Genomic DNA, 12,311 nt, shown 5'->3' on the forward strand with positions numbered 1-12,311 from the left:
CCCCCAAAAGCATGCGTGAAATCTTACGGGCTTTGCATACTATGGAAGCTTAAACCGGAAGCACCTTCCAGGGGTGGTTTCAAGTAGGTAATTACTTGAACAAATCTGTTATATAGGAACACTAAACACGGATCTGTTGATTATCTTCAGTAGAAAGATATATAACGTTCTAAAACGTCCGAGCGTATATATAGTGACTCGTTTTTATCTTAGTCTCACTTACTGCACTGATGATGGCAAAAGAAATTGCCGAAACGTTTGCTAATAAAAGAATGAATCTTTTATCTATTATTTGGGCCACTCTCTTTCTACTGAAGAAAATCTGTTATAGTTGTGAGATTAACTTGCGCTATAAGTGAGACTCAATAACGCTGTGCACAAATAAGGAAGTTTCACCTAGAGACCAGAAGTCAAGAATATTTTTACGTAAGGGCGCCATAAAAGTGGAATACTTCTGGTTGTATTTCGATAAAAGTTATTTAAAAAACAATTAGTGGTTTTAATAGAACTGTTAATTTCATTTCCACGTATTAGGCGCGAAAAAATGCATTGACAAAGTTTGCAAAACTTTAATTAGGGTCTGCCAAGATACGAACAGGGCCTTTTAGATAATTAATAAGAGATTCCGTCAAACAGACTAACATTCACGATTTCACGTACCGGTACAGACAAATAGGATTCACGCGCGGAGAAATGCTACTGTTTGTCTTGAGTAAGTAAACCATACAGATTGAAAAGGATAACGCGTGCATTTTTTTCAAATCATGCTAGAAATTTGATAGCTCAGATTTGTCTGCGAACAAGATTCCTTAATCAAAAGAGCCATATGGCGTCACCAAAAGAGCCATATATGACTCGCGAACCATAGGTTCTCGACCCCTGAAGTAAACTGTTTACTCAGCATTTTCTAAAAGATGCCCAAGTCATGTTTTTCTTAAAAAGGCGGTTTTACAGATGTTTTGGTCAAAACTTATCAAAATTTTAGTTTTTTAGGTCAAAATATAATCGCCCTAGTTATCATTAAATATGTGTGCGTTTTAATAATTTTGATTGACTCAATGTTTTTCAGCCTGTTTTCGTTTACAACATTTAAATTGAATACCTTTGTTACTTCAGTAACTTGGTTAAAAAGTACTTACATTTTCGTTGCTTTCATCCAGCCGTAGGAGCACCGTAACGTTTTCTTCAAACAAATACACATTTAACTTTTAACTAGTCATCCGTGCATTATTTTTGTCTGGGTCGTGGTTTGGAAAGCAATCCTCAAAAAGAACAACTCGCAGTGAAGTGCCGACTGCTCATCATCGGGAACTTAACAGACTAATTGTGCTTAAGTAACGGGTTCTCTTAGAATTGCACTAGTGCTGCAAGGCGGTTTCTTCGAATAATTTATCGCTGACCGAAGGCTTGGCGTACATGCCATACAATTGACGCATCAAAATTCTCCTTAAGTTGAGTTGCGCTAAACAGTTTAAATCGCACTACAAGTCGAGCGATTTTTTAACATTCAACTTGTGTACGCTATAAGGCAAGAGGAACATTTTGGGTGGAGGTTATCAAATGTAGTGGTAAACTTGTTTTAGAAGAATACAAGTAGCCACGCGCAAGACGCACATCTAAAAAAGACAGTTCAAGCAGTTTAACCCTAAAATATGCTATATCTGCAATGTCACGTATAGTTCGTTTGTAATGTGGCCTACAATAGCAACTCTATCCGGGTGAAATAATGACAGTACATGGGTACAAATATAAAAAAAAAAAAATTCGCTGAAATACGAGGACTGTAATTGATAGACGCCAAAGTGTTGTTTCAAATTTTGAAAATTCCTTAATGACAAAAAGTATATAGTGAATGTACTTTTACTCGACCATTAAAGACGACAGTTGCTCACGGCAGAATTGGTAGCTCATAAAACAAGTAATACCGCCACCCTATGTCCATAGGTGCGACAATACAAAGGGCGCATTCGTAATGAGGCTTTTCTTTTTCGACACAGTAAGTGGCTAAAATAGCCACTGTTTTTTGTCTTTGTTTAGGCTACTTGTTGTCTGTGTATGTCATAACAAATCGGATAACTTTATTCGACAAAATTCGAGCACGAAAACCATTCATTTATATACGATACGGTGGGAGAAAGGCCATCGTCAACATAACGCCATTAATATTGTACTTGAGTTGGCTGTTTTGCGTTTTTCCTTTCGTTTGTATTCGCTTTCTACCATATCGTAGGGTTGATTGTGTGTTCTTGTAAATTTTCGTATATAAATGCAATCGAGGTATTCTATAATAGGCATATTCGATTCGTTTTGACATATGTTCCAGCAATAAAATAATATAGATTGAAAAGGTACCTTTCCACACTCAATTAGTCGAAGTACCTTGTTCAATAGGGTGGTTCATTTAAGGTCCTTCCGCTTCTGACATTAATCGACTGTCGACCATTGGACCGTGTCCGAACTGTGCAGGCGACAGGCGAATGTCGGTAACTAAGCTTACCTGTGTCAGTGTGTTAGATACAGTGTGTTGAATAGTGAAGCTTTTAACAGTTTATTACCGATTGAAACGCATTTGTGAAAATTCAGCAACAGTACTATAGTTATATAAGTTATTTAGCAGCAGGACCACGCATATGAAATTACAGGTCAAACTGTTTACAGAAGTAGGGTCGTAGAGCCCTGTGCAATTGGTTATGTTTATGTTTATATTTGTTCATAAGTTGTATCTACTTGGTCATGACCATACGGTATTGACAAATCACTTCCAGTTAGAATTTGGCAGTTTTATGTTCGAATTATTGTTTCTTTGAGTTTTTTTTATTTTTCTTGTAAAAAGACTATTCAAAATACGTAAATTTGTAAACAAGTCACCCGATGGGACAATATTCAAGCGTTACTACTAGTTAGGCCCAGATGTAGCACGCATAAGACATTTGTGTGTGTGTGTCTATATCTATAGACTATCATTGGAACTCCGGTATTTACCCTACTGAAATATCGATTCATTTCTGATTTGTAAACTAAGATGGACAGCAGTTGTTGTCATGGAAAACTACGCAGTTTACCGAGTTGACCCTCTGAATAAAGGTCTACCTGTATTGTTAATGATTAACTGCACTATGTATGCCCAGAAAACGTTCATCAGCTGACAATTAAAGGTTTGTATTTCTAACCATTTTGCGTTTTGACAGAGTGGAAGACCAGTCACGAGGGTTGCCAAGTTGGCGTTAATCGTTTGACTCTCGTTATGGAATCGCCATTCCACTGTAGGGAAGAGGGCGTCAGTAGTTGTGAATCAAAGGTTAAAGGCATAAGCATGAGCCAAACGAAGGGACAAGAACTGCCCAGCGACAAGGCGAGCCGCAGAACCTCGTCTTATCAAATGCCCGATTGGTGGATGGTTATTGCTGTATTCAGCAGCTGCATTTTCACAACCATACGGACCAGCACCGATCGTTGTTATTCGGTGTTCTACCTGCCTCTGATGGAGCATTATGACGCCGACTACACACAAGTCTCTCAGCTGTTTGGGGCGTTCTATATTGGTTACGCTTCCTCTGGTTAGTGCAGTGGTTTTCAAACTTTTTTAGCTTGCGGAACACTAATAAAAAATGAAATAAAATTGAATAATTCGCGACACACTTTTAACAGAACAACAGTATAGTAATTTGACAATCGGCCTTAAGATGCGACAAACTATATAATATGTAAATGTATCAATATTGTTTATTTGTGATGGATATAGAGCGTATTCAAGTCAAAATGCTTGCGTGTATGCCTATTGATAATACAAATAAGTTATTTTACTAAATTACAAAAAGTTTCATGGCACACTTTACAATCTCTTGAGGCACACTAGTGTTGTCGCGGCACCAAGTTTGGGAATCACTGAGTTAGTGCTTTTAGTTTAATAGTACACAGTACACTCTAACTAAACTTAATCTGTACAATAATTAATAATCCTTCCGTGACACTAAATCGATTATTGTATACTGAAATATTCAATCTGATATCTAATTTCGCTTACGTTTTGGTTTTTCTATTTCATACAAATGGATTTTTAGCTGCTCCGCGTCGTTAATAATTACAAATTTTTATTTGTGTTGCCAGTAGGATTTGTCATTTCTGTAAAGGCGAAATATTGTACGTTAGGCTTCGGGTTGATGGCGATTCGCTTACGTTTTTTCTATTTTATATAAATGGATTTTTAGCTGCTCATCGTTAATAATTACATATTATTTGTGTTTACATTAGGATTTGTCGTTCCTGTAATGGCGAAGTATTGGACGTTAGGCAACTGGCTGATGGCGGTCGGGTTAGTGTCGTCGCTCTCTGCGTTTTTATCTTCCTTTTTGACACTAACCTTCTGGGGCGTCGTCATATTTTTCGGGCTAATTCCCGGTGAGTCCCAGTAAATATTTATTGAACTAATTATTTAATGTTTTAATTTATAAAAATGTTTTTGAACACGGACAAATAAACTTCGACAACATTTTGAGGCCCATTATCGTCTACTTTTGTCATAATTGTTTGAAGACACTTTAAAACTAATTAGAATAGAAAACTTCCTTATTTCTAACAACCCATACAAATTGCGCCGCACTGGTATCAAAATTTGCATCAAGGTAAAGTTGTTAGGAAATTATTCTACTATCTTTCACCCCTAGGTTGAACACTCCCCCCCGGGTTGAGATTAACCGACTAATTACATGTTTGTAGCATTTACATAACTCCACTAGAAATTTACGGTGCCACTATAGAGTGATTGCAATATAATTATTTTGATAAGCTACGGATGTCTTACAATCTTTTATATAAATAAATTAATTTTATCTGACAATGTCTGTTGTCCACTGACTATATGCTGCATATTCTCTATACAATGTTAAGTTATTGCCTTTTCTTTGCTTATAATGACAGTGTTAATTTTTATAGGTATTTGTTTCGGGATCCAAATGACTCTTGTGCTGACTGTTATTACAAGCAGTGTCACAAAACACAAGATGCTCGTGTTGCAGTTGCTCTTCATGGGCTACGGTCTGGGTCCGTTTGTTGGGTGCCCAACCTGGCAAGTGCTCATCAGCAATTTTGCCTGGAACGGCGCGGTTTTTGTAAGTGTGCTTTTTTGTATATCTATGGACAAATAGAAATTGTAGCGACCTTATTTGGGTATGTTGTACAATCGCAAAGGGACGACATGTTTATTTTCCGTTTTTTTTTTCTAAAGTATGCATCTTTTTTGTTCAGATTATTTCTGCAATAAACCTGAACACTGTTGTTGTCGGGGCTGTTCTGCGTCCGCTATCCGAACGAAAATCAGGACCAGTCAAGCAAATAGAAGAAGTTACTGAACAAGTTTTCGAGGTAACTAACCGTTTGCTGCTCTAAGTCTAAAGCTACAATAATAAAAAAATAACAACAATAAACAAACAGTATGTACGTTAAACATACAGTATGGCATCCTAAAAGCACCACATTAGTCAACAAAACAGCTTAATAAGTTGAAACTGTAGAAACTAAAAATTGTGGTTCCTTTCGGCCATGATTAAAAGCACGTAATCGACATACATAAAACACTTTTATAATCTATCTCAAGGACGAAAGCGTTCCGTCCTGTTGCAAATCGTCTCTTCTTCGGTCCGTATTCGAACATTACGATCTTGCACTTTTCATGCACCCGGAGATCTACATCATTGGATCGTACTTTTGCTGTTATGTTGCAGCGTTTAACGTGTCAGCTTCTTATTTAATTCCATACGGAGTTAGCGGTGAGTAGACTCTATCAGCACCGTTTGGCAGTCAAATTTCAGAAGACCAGAGATAAATAAGCCTGCTTCTGAACGGATACGAACATCGCTACCCAACGCGTTCAATTTTTTTTAAGTAAAGTTGAATATATTTAAGACCGGAAAGAAGGAAGTTCGAAAATATAGCCTACTAGAAGGTATTGAAGATTTTATGTTCAAAAACACCTGAATGAAACTTTGACGGCTCTCTGCAAAGCTTCGACAACCTATTGTGAAAATTGACGACCCTACTTATGTAATAATAAAAAATATTTGAAAAAGCGTCTATTGGTGCTTTCGCTGTTTTGTCTTGTGGTTCGTAAAAAAAGTTTGTTTTGTGTATACAGCGCTGGGAATGAGTGAAACAGCAGCGTCTTTTCTGCCATCTGCAATGGCAATTGGTGAAATGACCTCGAAAGTAATCGTTGCCGTTTTGTATCCCAGACTTCCAGAAGGAAAGCAAAAATACCTTATGGTGAGTTGTGGGTGTACGGTATTTTTTGATGTTTTTTGCACAAATTGCTGTATGTTTTACTCTGGGAAACATTATGCGTTGCATGGACCAGGCCTTCTCAAACTATTATTTTTTTCAGAGTTGTTTGCTATAAAGTTTTGTGCAACGGGTTAGAAGGGTATGCTTTACTTTAGGTTTGACATTTTCACATCTAAGGTGAGAAAATACAATCCATCAATACCGATAAGACAACCATGTATATTGCCATTTAGTTACCAGTAAATATTACCACAAAGTTTATGATAGGAATAGGGCCTGAAAACAATTTGACAAGAATTCGGTTATAACCATATTTTGCCTAAGCTTTTTCTTTACCAGGTAAAAGCATTAAATTAATTATCAAGGGAATAGGCCTACAAGGTTATATGACTTTACGTTTTGCCGATTATGTGCGGTCCTATTGTTGTGCGGTCCTATTGTAACTTCTAGGAAAAAATAAAGCCGGCCATTGCTTTTCAGCGTATGAGATGATACGCAAAAAACTGATACTTTTCTTGTTTCATTCGGATGAAAATTTTTCGAAATAAAAGAGTCCGAACTGTTTTTTTAAAGGTTGAAAAGCACTGCTCTATAGGCAATCCAATACTCAATAAACCTGTGTTTGCTATAGCCTGTGAATAAATATCTCCAATGATGTAAACAATTATGGATTAAGGTCATTTGAACAAGTATACGAGATTAAAATGCTATCTTTTGACCACTATATATTTTATCTTCAAACTCATCTACCATTCAAAGTTTAGCGTCCCGGGTTTTATTGGGCCGATTTAGCCCCGGTTTACAAATGTTTCGATTATATTATAAACAACCTTGAAAATTTATAAAAAAAGGTTTTACAATGCGCGATGCTTACTGTACTCCTCTTCATTCTACCCTTGGTCAAAGATTCAACGACGATGGTGGCGATGTGCATTTTATTTGGCCTGTTTGGCGGTTCCTTCGACGGACAAATTGTCACAGTTATGCAGGAATATTTCGGGAAAAAGTATTTCGCTTCCAGTAATTCGTATCTCAATTTTTTCGGATTTATTTTCGCTCCTCTGGTCAATTTGGCCGCAGGTATGTTGGTTTGTTTCATTTTTTTTGCTTATAGTGTTTTATCCTTTAACATTATGATCAAAGCCTTACAGTGGTCGGCAAACATTTTTGTCGCAGCCTAAAATGCTTTTTCAAGAGCTATTGAAGGCCCAATACATTAAACGAATGACGTCTTAATGTAATAAAACACTTAGTTTTAAAAAATTCTTGCGTGTAGTGCGAAGAGTTAATGGGGTATTTTAACAAAAATGTACTATTGTAGCATTTAAAAGTCACGCGGCGCAACATATAATATAGTAATTCATGGTGTTTTGTGGCTTAAACGATTTAATAAAGTATATATATATGCATATATATATATATCTTTGTTTTTTTGTTTTTTTTTGGGAGGGGGGGGGGGGTGCATTATGATACAACAATAAGCAAAAGTTAAAAAATATACAGTACATTAAATATACTGCTATCACGCGGCCCACATCTGCACGACAAAACTGAATATTAGAAAATAGCCCGCGGCCCACAGTTTGTCAACCACTGATCTAAGCTTTTACTTTATCTAAAACATTTAAAGTGGCAACACGAAATCTACGTACATCGTGAAAATAATGTTTTTTTATTTTTAAATAAAATCCCATGCGTTTTCCAGGTCGTTTGATTGATAAAAGCGGTCTAATTTCAAATGTGTTCTTGGTGGGAGGTGCTCTTTACGCGGTCACCACTGGTTTGGGTGTGATTATTCACATCCGAAGCGAATGGAGAAAACGCAGAAGAAAGATGCTTGGATTATCCTGATTTTATCGAAACACAACCAAAGCAGTAAATTTATATCAGCTAATAGAATGCATTGTTTTGAGGACCAAATGTGGAGCAACATCAATGAATTTCCTTTACAACAATTTTCGTGCTGAAACTATGTTCTCGAAAGCTGAATGTATTTTCGTTGATTTATGTTAACTGGCTTGAAGGGTGCATCCAAAATATACAGGATCACAAGCAGGGTTGCAAAATTACCGGGAATTTTCAGAGCCGAAACTTTTAATGGAAATTTTGGGAATTAACGGGAATTTAAGGAAATTTTAGGAAACTTTTAAAACAATCTTTTTTTTTCTCTTTTTGATTTATTGGTTAAGAACAGAAGTTACAACTGATAAAAAAGAAAGTTACAACGCAAAGATTAGGGAGCGAGTTAAACGATTAACGGTTACAGTTACGGTAACGGATAAGGTTACGGTTACGGGTTAAGGGCTCGTGAGAAAGAAGAAGGAGAAATATCATGCTATATGACTACTTCCTCACAATTCCCAACAAAGCTAGTCCGGGTCGTCTGGGGGCTTTGATGTTCCATTATTTCTTGGTTTGTGGTGCTTTGGTTTTGGTTTGTGTGTAGTTTCTAGTGGATTTTTCTCGTTCTCCTGTGGGCTTACATGGTGTCTTTTGGTGGCTTCAGATCTATCCGGTGTGTTTCTTTGCTGTCGATTGGAGTGGTTCCTTGAGTGTGATGGCTGTTCCGGTTCTTTACTGTGGCCTTGGTGTGGAGTGGGAGAGAATTTTTCTTTGTCCTGTGATCCTTCTTCTATTGTTTTATTCCCAGGTTATGGGATGTCGTGGGTGGTTTCGTTTTGCATGTCGTCAGTGCTGTTTTCATGGATTATGAGTGGTGGAAAGTAGTTCTCGTTGAGATGTCTGTTTTTATTTTCTGGTGTTTGAAGTTGGACATACCGTTGCCCAATGGCCTGGCTTGTTGCACTGCCAGCAGTTCTTGTTGGTTTGTTGTTCCCAAGATGGGAGAATGGTAACTTTTTGCCCGTGTAGTGATATTTCCTTGGGAATGTTTTGGCGGTTTGCTTTTTCAAGATAGATTTTCACGAATGCGTTTTTGATATTGGGATATTTTTGGTGAGTACATCGCGTTGTTAATTTTATCCTTCCCATATTGAACTCGTCGAGCATTTTCATGATTTATTTGTTCTCCCATTCGCATGGAATGGGGTGTAGTGTTATTAGCTCCCATGGTGGGTGCGGGTCCTGCGAATATACTGAAAACTCTTGTTGTTTGAATTTGACCAGAGGACATCCTTTAAAATCATCATGAAGTTGCTGTTTAAGGTCATCCTTATATGTGACAATTTCAAATATTTGACGTTTTTTGTTGACTGTTCTGCATGATATATCCTTTATGGGATATAATGTGGCTATGAAGTCCATAAAGTCTTCAATAGTAAGCGGTGTAAAGTTGCCCAAAAAGTGTAGGTAGACACTTAATTCTCTTATTTGAAAACCATGATTGGATATGTATTTGAAAACCATGATTGGATATGATTTATATAGGTGGTGTACAGGAAATGAGTAATAAGAGAAAATCGACTGAGGCAGCCACCGTTAGGGGCGCTATATGGTTGAAAAATTGGCCAGGGCTTCGCCCTTTATTGAGTTGCCAACTGCGGCGGGGTAATCGACTTAGCGAAAAAAAAAAGATGCAACACAAGTAGAAAGTAACAAGCTAATATGTATGGAGGTGCGGACACCGGGTGGGGTTTTATTTCAGTTGTAAAAGCTTTGCAGTAAAGACGGCGCAGCTAGTTGGTAAAAATTTAACAGGTAAACGCGCAGAAAAAGGCCACGACTATCATATATAATGTAGGTATATACGTACAACAACCTGCACCCTGCCTTGACAGGGAGGTCTAGTACCTCGTAACGTCACACATAATAGTTCAAAAAAGTATAACTGTTTTGCGGTCGCGATTCTATGAGAATAAGGTCGTCCGGAGGAACTAAAACAATCTTAGTTTGATATTGAAACAGGAAAATAATGGCCTTATGCTGATTAGATTAAAAGTACTATGTGTAACTAAAATACTTAGAACATACAAACACATGGTTTAGTTTATTAACTGCAAAAATGGATCATCACTAGGGTCCGCAAAAGTCAATAAAGTCAAAATTTCATTTCACATACTTTTTTACTATTTTAACTGCGTAATTGAGAAACATTTTCGCGCTTTGCGCGAATCATCATCCTGCGACCGGTTTATTTACGTTTCATGCGCAGTGAAAGGCTGTCAAATGCGCCGCAAAAAAACGGATAGCCTATTCAAAAATATTGGACATATTTTTTTAACATTTTTATTTTCGGCAATGTGATAAAAACTTGCAAGAAATTTACCAAACAATACCGGTATACCCCCCAAAAAATCGCGCTCGCTTCGCTCGCCAGTTTCAAGTAGTTTTATTACACTTTCCATTAGTAGTATGGATGACGACGTGTGAACTCCAAGTTTAAACTATAAACTAACGTTTTTTTTCGCCCTTTGCGTCAACACTTTACTTCCTCGGTAAATGTAATTAAAACGTTTTCAAGTGCAAAAATATCTGAGGCCCGCCTAATTTACAGTTGTTCTAACATTTCAATAACACAATTCTTAGTTATCATTTTGTGCGGCCCGCAGAAACCTTTCTGAGTTTGTTTTTGGCACGCGACTAGAAAAAGGTTGCCGACCCCTGCTTTAGATGCACCGGGCTTGAAAACAAATAAAAAATATTGCCAACAAAAATAAATGTAACAAATTTGACGCTTTTACATTTGTTTTGCACAGCATAAAACTTGTATATCTAATAATTCTTTTATATTTTTATAACTGGGAAATTGTAAAATGATGTTAGCGCGACTCAGGTTCGTACAAAATGCCTTTACAGTATTATACTGACATATCTTGTTGTATAATAGCTATACCCAGTTAATATTTTAATGTTTGACACATGGTTGCATCGTCTCGAGTGCTAACGATCTTCTTTGTCGGGTAGCAGTGGTTCCTAACTTATTGTGCAAGCGGTCCGCCTTTTGTTTACACTAAGTGTAATTTGACTAATTTTCATTTAAATAAAACTCCCGGGGCAGCAGCCGCTGCATTGAGAGTTAATAAAGTTCTCAAGAACCACACGTTTTTATAACAAAATTGTTCGTGGAAAACTAATACGGTCCACCTGACCTTAAGAAGTTGGTTTTGGCCCGCGACAAGACAAAGCATTCCAATCTTGCTATAAGCGTTGCGCTGCTTTGACGACCCAAATCTTATTACTAACATTTTTGCCGCTTTTCACGAGGCCATATTCCAAAATTAGCCTACATTTTTTGCACTACTCGTAGCGTTTTATTTTCTTATTTTGCCTTTTAGTGTGTTTTAATCACATTTAAAATAATGTTTAAGCCAATAATCCAGTGCTAAACTAACAGATTTGTATCTGCTTTTTGCAACTTTTTGACGTGGTTTCAAACTATTTTTTGTCAATTTAACACAATAAATAATAAACCACTTTATTTAGTCCCAGCGAATGTAATTATATTTTATAAAATAGTGGTACGTACGGCAGCATTTATCGCACAAAGGTGCTGATTTATTGTTTTGCGATAGCGGGGTTCTCAACTTTTTCCTATCGTGTATTGATGTGTACTACATCTTTCTGCTGTCACTGCCTACAATATGGCTTTAAAAGAAACCATCTTGATAGTATTTTGTTAGGGCTAAAAAACAAATTACAAACCTAACTCCCAGCAAACGCAAAAAGAAACAGGACAGTTTACAAACGCCGTAGGAATGTTACTTTTGTGTTATTATCCTATTTGCTTTAACTCCGCATAAGGCCCGAAAGCCGCTTGCGTAAGCCACCACATGGAAGACTAGTGGTACCGGTACGCGTATTGAGGTCCATTATGCTACATTTAGATCGTGACTGAAACCTTTTTTTCTTTTTAAAAGTTAAAGGAAAACACCTACTTTCAACGCAAACGAGTTTATCATGTTTTACTAAACTATAGACCTTTGTTGAGGTTCATATTCACCACTTAAAAGATCGGAAAAAAGTTAGTCCACTTTCATCCATGACCAGAAGTCCAGAACATATATTCAGCAATTTAGGTGGATTATTAGGTCAGTTAAGTGCTCACGGTGCCCTAATTATTGCCAGTCACATTTCGG

The 12,311-nt window shown here is 37.0% G+C and overlaps 1 protein-coding gene across 1 annotated transcript; it reads left to right on the forward strand.

Moving 5' to 3' along the window:
* The first annotated feature begins 3,197 nt into the window (after positions 1–3,197).
* Positions 3,198–8,308, forward strand: LOC146160989 (monocarboxylate transporter 13-like). Its single transcript, XM_083385665.1, has 8 exons — positions 3,198–3,557; positions 4,252–4,398; positions 4,933–5,108; positions 5,245–5,361; positions 5,594–5,765; positions 6,131–6,258; positions 7,128–7,356; positions 7,982–8,308. The coding sequence occupies exons 1-8, from the start codon at positions 3,245–3,247 to the stop codon at positions 8,125–8,127; spliced, it is 1,428 nt and encodes a 475-aa protein (XP_083241791.1). The 5' UTR covers positions 3,198–3,244; the 3' UTR covers positions 8,128–8,308.
* Positions 8,309–12,311: the final 4,003 nt, after the last annotated feature.

Source organism: Ascidiella aspersa, chromosome 3 (assembly GCF_963924565.1).
Source record: "Ascidiella aspersa chromosome 3, kaAscAspe10.2, whole genome shotgun sequence".
NCBI lineage: Eukaryota > Metazoa > Chordata > Ascidiacea > Phlebobranchia > Ascidiidae > Ascidiella > Ascidiella aspersa.

Excerpts from the sequence above, each read along its gene's own strand:
- LOC146160989 (XM_083385665.1), top strand. The coding sequence starts at position 3,245 with ATGGAATCGCCATTCCACTGTAGGGAAGAGGGCGTCAGTAGTTGTGAA. Across the intron at positions 5,362-5,593 it reads TTACTGAACAAGTTTTCGAG|GACGAAAGCGTTCCGTCCTG; the intron begins GTAACTAACCGT and ends ATCTATCTCAAG. Across the intron at positions 5,766-6,130 it reads AATTCCATACGGAGTTAGCG|CGCTGGGAATGAGTGAAACA; the intron begins GTGAGTAGACTC and ends TTGTGTATACAG.